General features: G+C 66.6%; 2 protein-coding genes across 10 annotated transcripts in view; one reads left to right on the top strand and one right to left on the bottom strand.

The window, feature by feature from the left end:
- Nucleotides 1-42: 42 nt before the first annotated feature.
- On the top strand, nt 43-6,390 carry PQBP1 (polyglutamine binding protein 1). 9 transcript variants are annotated; one of them, XM_066208878.1, is made up of 8 exons: nt 855-922; nt 1,610-1,722; nt 2,901-2,991; nt 3,516-3,627; nt 4,117-4,226; nt 4,309-4,413; nt 5,278-5,338; nt 5,573-6,390. In XM_066208878.1, the coding sequence occupies exons 3-8, from the start codon at nt 2,925-2,927 to the stop codon at nt 5,721-5,723; spliced, it is 606 nt and encodes a 201-aa protein (XP_066064975.1). In that variant the 5' UTR covers nt 855-922; nt 1,610-1,722; nt 2,901-2,924; the 3' UTR covers nt 5,724-6,390. The 9 variants fall into 9 exon arrangements, with proteins under 9 accessions (XP_066064980.1, XP_066064978.1, XP_066064981.1 ...); XM_066208883.1 differs by lacking the exons at nt 855-922; nt 1,610-1,722 and adding an exon at nt 43-351; XM_066208881.1 differs by lacking the exons at nt 855-922; nt 1,610-1,722 and adding an exon at nt 43-409.
- A 98-nt stretch (nt 6,391-6,488) lies between these two features.
- The window catches only part of FTSJ1 (FtsJ RNA 2'-O-methyltransferase 1), a 7,870-nt gene continuing 980 nt past the window's right edge, over nt 6,489-13,378 (bottom strand). The window contains exons 3-11 of the mRNA XM_066208874.1: nt 12,519-12,588; nt 12,123-12,219; nt 11,645-11,723; nt 11,507-11,559; nt 10,712-10,765; nt 9,713-9,815; nt 9,306-9,389; nt 8,361-8,464; nt 6,489-7,024 (exon numbers count right to left, since the gene is read on the bottom strand). Of these exons, the coding sequence (XP_066064971.1) occupies nt 6,626-7,024; nt 8,361-8,464; nt 9,306-9,389; nt 9,713-9,815; nt 10,712-10,765; nt 11,507-11,559; nt 11,645-11,723; nt 12,123-12,219; nt 12,519-12,588 (1,043 nt within the window). The 3' untranslated portion in view covers nt 6,489-6,625. The remainder of the gene's footprint in view (nt 7,025-8,360; nt 8,465-9,305; nt 9,390-9,712; nt 9,816-10,711; nt 10,766-11,506; nt 11,560-11,644; nt 11,724-12,122; nt 12,220-12,518; nt 12,589-13,378) is intronic.

The raw sequence follows: 13,378 nt of genomic DNA, 5'->3' as shown, positions 1-13,378 counted from the left end.
GGTCGGGCCGGGCGGTTACCGAGGCAACGGGGCGGGGCCAAGGGGCGGCGCGGTCACGTGAGCGGCTCCGGCCCGCGGCGGCTTCCGGGGAAACCGGGACCGGACCCGGACCGAGCGGGGGAACCGGGACCGAGCCGGGGGAACCGGGACCGAGCCGGGGAACCGGGACCGAGCCGGGGGAACCGGGACCGAGCCGGGGAACCGGGACCGAACCGGGGAACCGGGACCGAGCCGGGGAACCGGGACCGAACCGGGGAACCGGCACCGAGCCCGGGAACCGGGACCGAGCCGAAGAACCGGGACCGAGCCGGGGGAACCGGGACCGAGCCGGGGAACCGGGACCGAGCCGGGGTAACCGGGACCGAGCCGGGGAACCGGGACCGAGCCGGGGAACCGGAACCGAGCCGGGGTAACCGGGGGGATCGGGGTTAACGAGGGGCATCCGGGGAAACCGGGACCGGACCCGGACCGAGCGGGGGAACCGGGACCGAGCCGGGGAACCGGGACCGAGCCGGGGGAACCGGGACCGAGCCGGGGAACCGGGACCGAGCCGAGGAACCGGGACCGAGCCGGGGTAACCGGGACCGAGCCCGGGAACCGGGACCGAGCCGGGGTAACCGGGACCGAGCCGGGGGAACCGGGACCGAGCCGAGGAACCGGGACCGAGCCGGGGTAACCGGGACCGAGCCCGGGAACCGGGACCGAGCCCGGGAACCGGGACCGAGCCGGGGGAACCGGGACCGAGCCGGGGAACCGGGACCGAGCCGAGGAACCGGGACCGAGCCCGGGAACCGGGACCGAGCCGGGGAACCGGGACCGAGCCGGGGGAACCGGGACCGAGCCGAGGAACCGGGACCGAGCCCGGGAACCGGGACCGAGCCGAAGAACCGGGACCGAGCCGAGGAACCGGGACCGAGCCGGGGTAACCGGGACCGAGCCCGGGAACCGGGACCGAGCCGGGGGAACCGGGACCGAGCCGGGGTAACCGGGACCGAGCCGGGGGAACCGGGACCGAGCCGGGGGAACCGGGACCGAGCCGGGGGAACCGGGACCGAGCCCGGGAACCGGGACCGAGCCGGGGGAACCGGGACCGAGCCGGGGGAACCGGGACCGAGCCCGGGAACCGGGACCGAGCCGGGGGAACCGGGACCGAGCCGGGGTAACCGGGACCGAGCCGGGGAACCGGGACCGAGCCCGGGAACCGGGACCGAGCCGGGGGAACCGGGACCGAGCCGGGGGAACCGGGACCGAGCCCGGGAACCGGGACCGAGCCGGGGGAACCGGGACCGAGCCGGGGGAACCGGGACCGAGCCCGGGAACCGGGACCGAGCCGGGGGAACCGGGACCGAGCCGGGGTAACCGGGACCGAGCCCGGGAACCGGGACCGAGCCGGGGGAACCGGGACCGAGCGGGGGAACCGAGACCGAGCCGGGGAACCGGGACCGAGCCGGGGGAACCGGGACCGAACCGGGGTAACCAGGACCGAACGGGGGTAACCGGGGGGATCCGGGTTAACGAGGGGGATCCGGGACCGGACCGGGACCGAACCCGGACTGTACTGGGGCAACCGGGACCGAACCGGGGTAACCGGGGGATCCGGGTTATCCAGGGGGGATCCGGGGGGACCGAGCCCGAGCCCGGACCGAGCCGAGGGAACCGGGACCGAACGTGGGGAAGCAGGGAGGAACCGGGACCGAACCGGGTTAACTGGACTGTACTGGGGTAACTGGAACTACTGGGGCAACCAGGACCGAACCGGGGAAAGCGGGGGGAGAACCGGGACCGAGCCGGGGGAACCGGGAGGTTCCCGGGGATCTCCCGGGGGTGTCCGAGGGTTCTGAGGAATGTCCCGGGATCATGGGGGGGGGGGGGGATCCCGCGGGGCGGGGGGTTCTCCGTGATTACCGGGAAGTTCCGGGGGAGATTCTGGGGGGTCCCGGGAAATCCCGGCTCATTCCTGGTTCATTCCCGGTACATTCCTGGTTTATTCCCGGTTTTTACCCGGTCCATTCCTGATCCATCCACTGTTTATCCCCGGTGTGTTCCTGGTTTATTCCAGGTGTTCCCGGTCCATTCCCGGTTTATCCCGGGTCCATTCCCATTCTATTCCGGGTCCATTCCCGGTTTATCTCTAGTTTATCCCCAATCCATTCCCGGTTTATCCCTGATACATTCCAGGTGTTCCCGGTCCATTCCCAGTTTATCCCCGGTCCATTCCAGGTGTTCCCAGTTTATCCTCGGTTCATTCCCGGTTAATCCCTGGTCCATTCCCGGTTAATCCCCGGTCCATTCCCGGTCCATTCCAGGTGTTCCCGGTTAATCCCCGGTCCATTCCAGGTGTCCCTGGTGCATTCCCGGTCCATCTCCGGTCCATTCCCGGTTTATCCCCGGTCCATTCCAGGTGTTCCCGATCCATCCCTGGTCCATTCCAGGTGTTCCCGGTCCATTCCCAGTTAATCCTCAATCCATCCCCGGTCCATTCCCGGTTAATCCGCGGTCCATTCCAGGTGTTCCAGGTCCATCCCCGGTCCATTCCAGGTGTTCCCGGTGCATTCCCGGTCCATCCCCGGTCCATTCCAGGTGTTCCCGGTTTATCCCTGGTCCATTCCAGGTGTTCCCGGTTAATCCCCGGTCCATCCCTGGTCCATCCCCGGTTAATCCCCGGTCCATTCCAGGTGTTCCCGGCGCATTCCCGGTCTATCCCCGGTCCATTCCCGGTTTATCCCCGGTCCATTCCAGGTGTTCCCGGTTAATCCCCGGTCCATTCCCGGTCCATTCCCGGTTAATCCCCGGTCCATTCCAGGTGTTCCCGGCGCATTCCCGGTTAATCCCTGGTCCATTCCCGGTTAATCCCCGGTCCATTCCCGGTTAATCCCTGGTCCATTCCCGGTCCATTCCAGGTGTTCCCGGCGCATTCCCGGGCGATGCCGCTGCCCGTGGCGCTCCAGTCCCGCCTGGCCAAGCGGGGGCTGCTCAAGCACGTGGAGCCCGGTGAGAACCGGGGGGCGGGGCTCTGGGGGCGGGGCTTGGGGCGGAGCTGTGGGTGTGATTATGGGCGTGGCCTGGCCCCCCACGCCAAGATCATGGTGGTGGGGTGAGGGGGAAGTGGGCGGGGTTTAAGGGAAGTGGGTGGGGTCAATGTTGGCCCCGCCCCCAGAGCCAAGAAGGGATAATCCCCTGGGGCGGGGCTGTGGGCAGGGCCATGGGTAGGGGGCGTGTTTTTCAGATATGGGTGGGGTCTGTGGCACTGGGTGGGGCTATGGGCTGTGGGCGTGGCTATTGGATGTGGGAGGGGCTATGGGCAGTGGGTGGGATTATGGACATTGCCAGGGACTGGAGGGGGGCTGTGGCTGTGGCAGTGGGTGTGTCGGTGGGCGTGGGTGTGACAATGGGCGTGGCTCTCTGACGGCCCCGCCCAGAGCCCGAGGAGGAGATCATCGCCTGGGGTGGGGCAGTGGGTGTGTCAGTGGGTGTGTCAGTGGTGGTGGGCGTGGCTCTCTGACGGCCCCGCCCAGAGCCAGAGGAGGAAATCATCGCCGAGGATTATGACGACGCCCACGTGGATTACGAGGCCTCGCGGCTCGAGGGGCTGATGCCGCCCTGGTACAAAGTGATCGACCCCACCTGGTGAGGCCCCGCCCCTTCTGCTGAGACCCCGCCCTCTGCTGAGACCCCGCCCCTTCCACTGATACCTTGCCTCTTCCTGCGAGACCCCACCCCCTCCTGTGAGACCCCACCCCTTCCTGTGAGACCCCACCTATTCCTGTGGGACCCCACCTATTCCTGTGAGACCCCTCCCCTTTCTTTGAGACCCCGCCCCTTCCTGTGAGACCCCGCCCTCTGCTGAGAACCCCCCTCCTGTGAGACCCGACCCCTTCCTGTGGGACCCCCCCTATTCCTGTGAGACCCCTCCCCTTACTTTGAGACCCCGCCCTCTGCTGAGACCCCGCCCTTCCTGTGAGACCCCGCCCCTCCTGCTGAGATCTCGGCTCTGCGGGGTCCATAGGGCCTGTGGGATCTGTGGGGCCCCCCCCGGGCTCTGTGGGGTCCGTGGCCCCCCCGGGCTCCCCCGGGCCCCCCAGAGCCCCCCCAGACCCCCGTCCCCGCCCCCCACAGCGGGCTGCCCTACTACTGGAACGTGGAGACCGACCTGGTGTCGTGGCTGTCCCCCAACGACCCCAACTCCGTCATCACCAAACCCGCCAAGAGGCTCAAGGGGAGCGCAGGTGAGCCCGGGGGGGAACCCCAGAACACCTGAGGGGAATTTTGGGGTCCCCCCTGATTCCCCGGTGCCCCCCCACCCCCCAGAGCCGGAGGAGCCCCCCGAGAGGCCACCCGAGAAGGAGGAGGCGCCGCGGGAGCGCCGCGGGCACCGCAGGGAGGAGCTGGCGCCCTACCCCAAGGGCAAGAAAGGTACTGGGGACACGCCCTCACCTGGGCACTCACCTGAGCAGTCACCTGTACGTACATACACCTGTACATACGCCTGTACATACACCTGTACATACACCTGTGCCCACACCTGTGCACTCACCTGTCCCTGTGACAGCACTGCCACATCCCAGCGTCCCCTGGGGTGGGGGGGACACCCCTGGGTGACCCTGATGTCCCCTGTGCAACCCATGACCCCTGTGTGACCCCAATGACCCCTAAGTGACCAGTGTCCTCTGTGTGACCGCAATGTCCCCTGTGTGACACCCCTGAGTGACCGCTGTCCCCTGTGTGACACCATGACCCCTGTGTGACCCCGATGTCCCCTGTGTGACACCCGAGTGACCGCTGTCCCCTGTGTGACACCATGACCCCTGTGTGACCCCGATGTCCCCTGTGTGACACCCCTGAGTGACCGCTGTCTCCTGTGTGACACCATGACCCCTGTGTGACCCCGATGTCCCCTGTGTGACACCCCTGAGTGACCACTGTCCCCTGTGTGACACCATGACCCCTGTGTGACCCCGATGTCCCCTGTGTGACACCCCTGGGTGACCGCTGTCCCCTGTGTGACACCATGACCCCTGTGTGACCCCGATGTCCCCTGGGGTGACACCCCTGAGTGACCGCTGTCCCCTGTGTGACCCCATGACCCCTGTGTGACCCCGATGTCCCCTGTGTGACACCAATGACCCCTAAGTGACCAATGTCCTCTGTGTGACCCCATGACCCCTGTGTGACCCCGATGTCCCCTGGGGTGACACCCCTGAGTAACCACTGTCCCCTGTGTGACCCCATGACCCCTGTGTGACCCATGACCCCTGGGTGACCCCTCTGTCCCCCCAGGTGGCCGCAAGGACGAGGAGCTGGACCCGATGGACCCCAGCGCCTACTCGGACGCCCCCCGGTATGGGATCAAGGGGGGGTTTGGGGTGCCCCCATTTTTGGGATGTCCCCGTGGTCCAGGGGGCTGCCCGAGTGGTGACACCCCTGGGTGACCCCGATGTCCCCTGGGCGACCCCGATGTCCGTACTCGGATGGTCCCTGATATGGGATTATTAAAGAGGGGGTTTTGGGGGGGATTATCGGGGTACCCCAGGTTTTTGGGGACCCCCGGTGACCCTCCTCGCTGTCCCCACAGGGGGACGTGGTCCACGGGGCTGCCCAAGCGCAACGAGGCCAAGACGGGGGCGGACACGACGGCGGCCGGGCCCCTGTTCCAGCAGCGGCCGTACCCCAGCCCCGGCGCCGTGCTCCGGGCCAACGCCGAGGCCTCGCGGGGCAAGGACTGAGCCCAAACCGGCGCCGGGGGCACCCCAAAACTGCCACCGGGGGCACCCAAACATCAGGGGAGCCCCCAAAGCTCAGGGGAAGCTCTCGGCCCCGAGCCCGGGTGAATAAATCCCTGAAATCCCCAAACTCCCTGAAGATCAGGGGCTCCCCAAAGCCTGAGGGGATCCCCTCAAAGCCCAGGAACCCCCAGATTTTGGGGGCTCTCCCAGAACCTCCCTCAAACTGTCACCATCTCCTCCAGGGACCCCCAAACCTCAGGGGAGGCCCCCCGAGCCCAGATGAACGAACCCCTCAAACCCCAAAAACCCCCGAAGTTCAGGGGCTCCCCCCCAGGAACCCCCAAAACACGGGGATCCCCCCAAATCCCTCCCTGACCCCCCCCAAACCCCGAGGGTCCCCCAAAACTGGGAGTCCCCCCAAAACCCAAAGGGGATCCCCCCAAATCCCCCTCCCTGACCTCTCCCAAACCCTGAAGGTCCCCCCAGAGTTTGGGGTCCCCCCAAATCCCCCTGGACCCCCAAAACCCAAAGGGGGACCCCCAAATCCCCCTCCCTGACCCCCTCCCAAACCCCGAGGTCCCCCCCAGAGTTTTGGGGTCCCCCCAAATCCCCCCCCGGCCCCCCCTGTGTCAATAAAGGCGCCGCAGCCCCGGGGGGTTCGGGTTTATTGGGGTGTCACACGCGTGTGCAAGGGAGGGGTGGGGGGGCTGCAGCACAGGGGGGTGCCTTGCACACTCAGGGGTCCTTGCACACCCACGAGGATCCTTGTAGAAGTTTCAGAGAGACTGAGCAATGCAGCTCCTTGCACGTGGATCCTTGCACGCTCATCTCACAGGAAGGTCCTTGCACGCTCATCCCCTCACGAGGGTCTTTGCACACTCACGACGGTTCTTGCACAAGTTTCAGTCCAAGAGACTGAGCCGGCGCAGCTCCTCACACGCGGGTCCTTGCACACTCGGCTCCTCGCCCGTGGCTCCTTGCACACTCATCCCCTCAAAAGAGGCTCCTTCCCGTTGCTCACACGTGGATCCTTGCACACCCATTCCCTCACATGTGGCTCCTTGCACACTCATCCCCTCACAAGAGGCTCCTTCCCGTTGCTCACACGTGGATCCTTGCACGCTCATTTCACATGTGGCCCTTTGCACGCCCCCGTCCCCCCGGGGGGTCCCTTGCACACTCGGGGGGCCCCCCGGGCCGGGCGGGGCCGCCCCCCGGTGGAGCTGACACGCCCGGGCGTAGGGGGGGGCGATGGGGGGCGCCGGGGGGGGCACGAAGGTGTAGGGCTGGGAGGGGTCCAGCTGTGGGGAGAGGGGATCCGTATGGACCAGTACACACCAGTGCAGCCCAGTGCCCCCCAGTATGGCCCAGCCCTTCCCAGTACAGACCAGTGTCTCCAGTATGGCCCAGTGCTCTCCCAGTATATCCCAGTGTTGCCCCAAACCTACAAGCATCAGGTAAGAACTCCCCAGTCCCAGCCCCTCCCAGTACTCCCAGTTCCCCCACTCACAATCCCTGTCCCAGTCCCCCCAGTCCCCCCCAGTAATTCCCAGTGTCCCCATTGTCCCCAGTGTCCCCATTCTCCCCAGTGTCCCCTGTCACCATTGTCCCCCAGTGTCCCAGTCCCCCCAGTCCCCCAGTGTCCCCAGTGTCCCCCCAGTCTCCCCAGTGTCCCAGTGTCCCCCCAGTGTCCCCAGTGTCCCCCCAGTCCCCCAGTGTCCCCAGTCCCCCCAGTCCCCCAGTGTCCCCAGTGTCCCCAGTCCCCCAGTCCCCCAGTGTCCCCAGTCCCCCCAGTCCCCTCAGTCCCCCAGTCACCCAGTGTCCCCAGTCCCCCAGTGTCCCCAGTCCCCCAGTCCCCCCAGTCCCCCAGTGTCCCCAGTCCCCCCAGTCCCCTCAGTCCCCCAGTCCCCCAGTGTCCCCAGTGTCCCCGCAGTTTCCCCAGTGTCCCCAGTCCCCCAGTCCCCCAGTGTCCCCAGTCCCCCCAGTCCCCCAGTGTCCCCAGTCCCCCCCAGTGTCCCCAGTCCCCCAGTCCCCCAGTGTTCCCAGTCCCCCCAGTCCCCCAGTCCCCCAGTGTCCCCAGTCCCCCCCAGTCCCCCCAGTCCCCCAGTGTCCCCAGTCCCCCAGTGTCCCCAGTCCCCCAGTGTTCCCAGTCCCCCCAGTCCCCCAGTCCCCCAGTGTCCCCAGTCCCCCCCAGTCCCCCCAGTCCCCCAGTGTCCCCAGTCCCCCAGTGTCCCCAGTCCCCCAGTGTCCCCAGTCCCCCCAGTCCCCCAGTGTCCCCAGTCCCCCCCAGTCCCCCCAGTCCCCCAGTGTCCCCAGTCCCCCAGTGTCCCCAGTCCCCCAGTCCCCCAGTTCCCCAGTGTCCCCAGTCCCCCAGTGTCCCCTGTCACCATTGTCCCCCAGTGTCCCAGTGTCCCCAGTGTCCCCAGTCCCCCAGTCCCCCCAGTGTCCCCAGTGTCCCCAGTCCCCCAGTCCCCCAGTCCCCCAGTGTCCCCAGTCCCCCAGTGTCCCCTGTCACCATTGTCCCCCAGTGTCCCAGTGTCCCCAGTGTCCCCAGTCCCCCAGTCCCCCCAGTGTCCCCAGTGTCCCCAGTGTCCCCAGTCCCCCAGTCCCCCAGTGTTCCCAGTGTCCCCAGTGTACCTGCAGCGGGTAGGTGCGGTCGGGGTCGAAGGCGCTCAGGTCCCCGCAGGCCACGAAGGGGACGATGACCCGGGAGGGCCCCGAGAGCCGCGCCAGGGCCAGCCCTGGGGGACCCAAAGTCTGGGGGGGCCCAGCTGGCCCCCCAACACGGCACGGACCCCCAGCGACCCCCGACTCCTCTCGGGGACCCCTAAATCCACCCGGAGACCCCAAAATCATCCCCAGGGACCCCAAAATCCCGCCAGTGACCCCAAAATCTACCCGGGGACCCCAAAATCATCCCCAGGGACCCCAAAATCCCACCAGTGACCCCGGACTCCTCTCAGGGACCCCTAAATCCACCTGGAGACCCCAAAATCATCCCCAGGGACCCCAAAATCCCGCCAGTGACCCCGGAATCCTCTCGGGGACCCCAAAATCCACCCGGGGACCCCAAAATCATCCCCAGGGACCCCAAAATGCCCCCAGTGATCCCAGAATCCTCTCGGGGACCCGAAAATCACCCCGGGGACACCTCGAAATGTCCCCAGAGACCTCCCAATGACCTCCTAGGGACCCCCGAATCCTCCCAGGGACCCCAAAATCACCTCCGACACCTCAAATTCCCCCCCAAATGTCCCCAGTGACCTCCCAGGGACCCCCCAAAAGCCCTCAGAGACCCCCAACCCCCTCTCAGGGACCCCAAAATCCCCCGAGGACACCTCAAAATGACCCCTGGAGACCCCAAAATCCCCCGAGGGACCCCTCAGTGATCCCCCAGGACCACAAAATCCCCCCCAGGGACCCCCAAACACCCACAGGGACACCCCCAAATTCCCTCAGTGACCCCCAGGACGCCAAACACCCCCCAGGGACCCCCCAGAATCCCCCCCAGGACCCCAAACACCCCCCAGGGACCCCCCAGAATCCCCCCCAGGACCCCCCAGGACCCCCGTCTCCCCATACCGTGCTCAGGCTCCAGCAGGGGGTTGTCCATGGTGGGCACGAAGCCCTCGGGGGGGCTGTACCCCCGGCACACCACAAAGGCCTCTGCGGGAACACGGGGGTCAGGGGGTCCCCAAAACTCCGGGGGGGTCCCCCAAAGCCCAGAGGGGTCTCCAAACCCCAGGGGGGTCCCCCAAGCCCCAAAGGTTGGGGGGGAGATAAACGGGTTTTAGGAGGGGTCCCCAAAGCCCAGGAGGGTCCCCCCAAACCTCCGGGGGGGGTCCCCAAACCCCAAAGGAATCCCCAAAAACCCCAGGGGAGTCCCACAAACCCCTGGGGGGGTCTCCCAAACCCCAGGAGGGTCCCCAAAGCCCGGGGGAGACCCCCAAACCCCAGGAGGGTCCCCCAAACCCCCGGGGGTCCCCCACCGATGCTGGAGTTGCGGCTGCTGCGCGGCTTGGCGCAGGTGACGTCGGGGAAGAAGAGGCGCAGCTGCGAGTACAGCAGGGTCACGTCCTTGCCCCGGAAAATCTGGGGGGGCACGGGGGTCAGCGGGGCTCTGGGGACAGATTGAGGGGTCCCCCAGGGGATTTGGGGGTCCCTGGTGACATTTCGAGGGGTCCCTGGGGGAATTTGGGGGTTTGTGAGAGGGCTTTGGGGTATCTGAGGGGATTTGGGGTCACTGGGAGGGCTCTGGGGAGAGTTTGAGGGGTCCCTGGGGGGATTTTTGGGGTGTCTGGGAGGATTTGGGGGTGTCTGGGGGTCATTGGGAGGTGTCTGGGGACAGTTTGAGGGGTCCCTGGGGAGAATTTGGGGGTCCCTGGGGGGATTTTTGGGGTCCTCGGGGGATTTTGGGGGGTCTGAGGGTCATTGGGAGGTGTCTGGGGACAGTTTGAGGGGTCCCCTGGGGGATTTTTGGGGTGTGTGGGGGGGGATTTGGGGTCCCTGGGGGTCACTGGGACGGGTCTGGGAATAGTTCGAGGGGTCCCCAGGGGGATTTGGGGGTCCCTGAGGAAATTTTGGGGTCCCTGGTGACATTTTGACGGGTCCCTGGGGGGATTTTGGGGGTCCCTGAGGAAATTTTGGGGTCCCTGGTGACATTTTGAGGGGTCCCTGGGGGGATTCTGGGGGTCCCCGGGGGGATTTGGGGGTCCCTGAGGGGATTTTGGGGGTCCCTGGTGACATTTTGAGGGGTCCCCGGGGGGAATTTGGGGGTCCCCGGGGGGATTTTGGGGTCCCCGGGGGGATTTTGGGGTCCCTGGGGGGATTTTGGGGGTCCCTGGGGAGTTTTGGGGTCTCTGGGGACATTTCTGGGGAGCCATTTCTCCCCCCCAGACCCAATTTCTGCCCCCCCCTCCTCATTTTTGGGGTCCCCGGGGTGCCCCAGACCCCCCACCCCGGATTTTTGGGGGACCCCCTGGACTCACCTTGGCCACGAAGGTGCCCCCCCTCCTCAGGACGTGGGTGGTGATGTTCAGGGCCTGGGGGGAGACCCCAAAAACGGGATTGGGGGGCTGGGGGGGCAGGGGGTTTGGGGGGGGAATTTGAGGGGGAATTGGGGGGGATTTTGGGGTTTTTTGGGGGAGGGATTTTGGGGGGGATTTTGGGGAGATTTGGGGGGGTCTTTAGGTGATTCTGGGAGGATTTTGGGGCATCTCCAGGAGGTTTTGGGGGGGATTCTGGGGGGGTTTGGGGTTTTTTGGGGGGGGATTTTGGGGGGATTTTGGGGAGGTTGTGGGGGGGAATTTGGGGGGGGATTTTGGTCGCACTTTGGAGAGATTTCGGGGGGATTTTGGGTTTTTTGGAGAGATTTTGGGGGGATTTTGGGTTTTTTTGGGGAAGATTTTGGGAGGATTTTGGGGGATTTTGGGGAGGTTTTGGGGAGATTGTGGGGAAGATTTTAGGGGGGAATTTGGGGAGGGGATTTTGGTGGCATTTTGGAGAGATTTTGGGGGGATTTTGGAGAGATTTTGGGGGGATTTTGGGTTTTTTGGGGAGATTTTGGGGGGATTTGGGGGGGGATTTTGGGTTTTTTGGGGAGATTTTGGGGGGGATTTGGGGTTTTTCTGGGGAAGATTTTGGGGGGATTTTGGAGGATTTGAGGGGGGATTTGGGGGTTTTTTGGGGGGGATTTTGGGGAGGACCCCGGGAGGTTTTGGGATGATTTTGGGGGATTCTGGGGAGATTTGGGGGTGATTTTGGGGGCACTGAACCCCACTCACCGCCAGCAGCAGCTGCGCCTGGATGTACTCGTCCAGGTCGTGCAGCCCCGTGACTGTGGGGGGAGAATTTGGGGGTCACTGGGGGGGCTCTGGGGGGCTCCGGGGCCCCTCCCCAAGGGGCAGCCCCCCCAAACTCACCGTCAGGGGCCCCGTCACAGACCACCAGGTCGGCTGGGAGCCCCTCAAAGTGCCGCTGGATCTCCTGGGCTGTGGAGGCCTGGGGGGCAGAAGAGGGGTTTGGGGGGCAGGAATGGGCTTTGGGGGGGATAAATGGGGTTGGGGGGGGAATAAATGGGGTTTGGGGGACGGGAATGGGGTTTGGGGGGGATAAATGTGGTTTGGGGGGCAGAAATGGGGTCTGGAGGGGGCTCTGGGGGGTGAATATGGGGGCTAGGGAGGAGAAATGGGATCTGGGGGGCTCACAGGGGGGTTTTGAGGGCCTCAGGGGGTTTTGGGGGGCTCAGGGGGTCTGGGGGGGGCTTCAGGGGGTTTGGAAGGGCTCGGGGGGGGCTCGGGGGGGGGGTTGGGGGGCCCAGAGGGAGCTCTGGGGGGCTCACAGGGGTTTTTTGGGGGGCTCAGGGGGTTTTGGGGGGCTCAGGGGGTTTGGGGTGCCCACCTTGGTGATGTCCCCCTGGATCTGCAGCACCCCCGGCAGCGGGGCCATGGCCTGGAGATCCACGGCCACCACCTGGGCTGGGGAGCCCCCCGGGCCCCTGGGGACAGGGGGTCAGACCCACAGCGACCACAGAGACCCCCAGGGACGCCCTGGGACCCCCACAGAGACCCTGGGACCCCCACAGTCCCACAGAGACCCCCTTAGACCTACAAAAACCCCCAGAGACCCCCAGAACCCCCCCGGGACCCCCAGAGCCCCCCCAAGTGCCCCCCTGAGACCCCCAAACAATCCTCGCTGAGCACCCCCCCCCACCCCCAAATTGGGATTCCCAGCGCCCCCAGTCCATCCCAGTCCATCCCAGTCCATCCCAGTCCATCCCAGTGCCCCCGGTCCCACCTGAGGTGGCGGCTCAGCACTTGGCTCCAGCTCCCGGGGGCGGCACAAAGATCCACGGCCCTGTGGACCCCTGGAAACCAGGGACACACCAGTGACACCAGTTACACACCAGTTACACCAGTGACCCCGGTGATTCCAGACCCCTGGGATCCCAGTACTACCAGTTACACCAGTGCTCCCAGTCACCCACCAGCGCTCCCACACCCCTGGGACCCCCCACACCAGCGCCCCCAGTTATCCCCAGTGCTGTCCCAGTGCTCCCAGTGCCCCCCAGCGCCATCCCAGTGCCCCCCAGCGCCGTCCCAGTGCCCCCAGTGTCCCCCCAGCACTATCCCAGTGCTCCCAGCGCCGTCCCAGCGCCGTCCCAGCGCTCCCAGTGCCCCCCCAGCGCCATCCCAGTGCTCCCAGTGCCCCCCAGCGCCATCCCAGTGCCCCCAGTGCCCCCCAGTGCCGTCCCAGCGCTCCCAGTGCCCCCCCAGCGCTCCCAGTGCCCCCCAGCACTATCCCAGCGCTCCCAGTGTCCCCCCAGCGCTATCCCAGCGCTCCCAGTGTCCCCCCAGCGCTATCCCAGCGCTCCCAGTGTCCCCCCAGCGCCATCCCAGCGCTCCCAGTGCCCCCCGGCACCATCCCAGTGCTCCCAGTGCCCCCCAGCGCCATCCCAGCGCTCCCAGTGCCCCCCCAGCGCCATCCCAGCGCTCCCAGTGCCCCCCGGCACCATCCCAGTGCTCCCAGTGCCCCCCCAGCGCCATCCCAGCCCTCCCAGTGTCCCCCCAGCGCCATCCCAGCGCTCCCAGTGCCCCCCCAGCGCTATCCCAGCGCTCCCAGTGCCCCCCCAGCGCCATCCCAGCGCTCCCAGTGCC

This window comes from Chamaea fasciata, unplaced genomic scaffold (assembly GCF_029207755.1).
Source record: "Chamaea fasciata isolate MVZ Bird 193981 ecotype frontalis unplaced genomic scaffold, bChaFas1.0.hap1 SCAF_504, whole genome shotgun sequence".
Lineage (NCBI taxonomy): Eukaryota > Metazoa > Chordata > Aves > Passeriformes > Sylviidae > Chamaea > Chamaea fasciata.
This window is presented reverse-complemented; position numbering and strand designations above follow the sequence as displayed.

Coding starts and splice junctions, on each gene's coding strand:
- PQBP1 (XM_066208883.1), top strand. CDS start 2,925: ATGCCGCTGCCCGTGGCGCTCCAGTCCCGCCTGGCCAAGCGGGGGCTG. Junction 4,227..4,308: donor GAGGCTCAAGGGGAGCGCAG/GTGAGCCCGGGG, acceptor CCCACCCCCCAG/AGCCGGAGGAGCCCCCCGAG. Junction 4,414..5,277: donor CTACCCCAAGGGCAAGAAAG/GTACTGGGGACA, acceptor CTGTCCCCCCAG/GTGGCCGCAAGGACGAGGAG.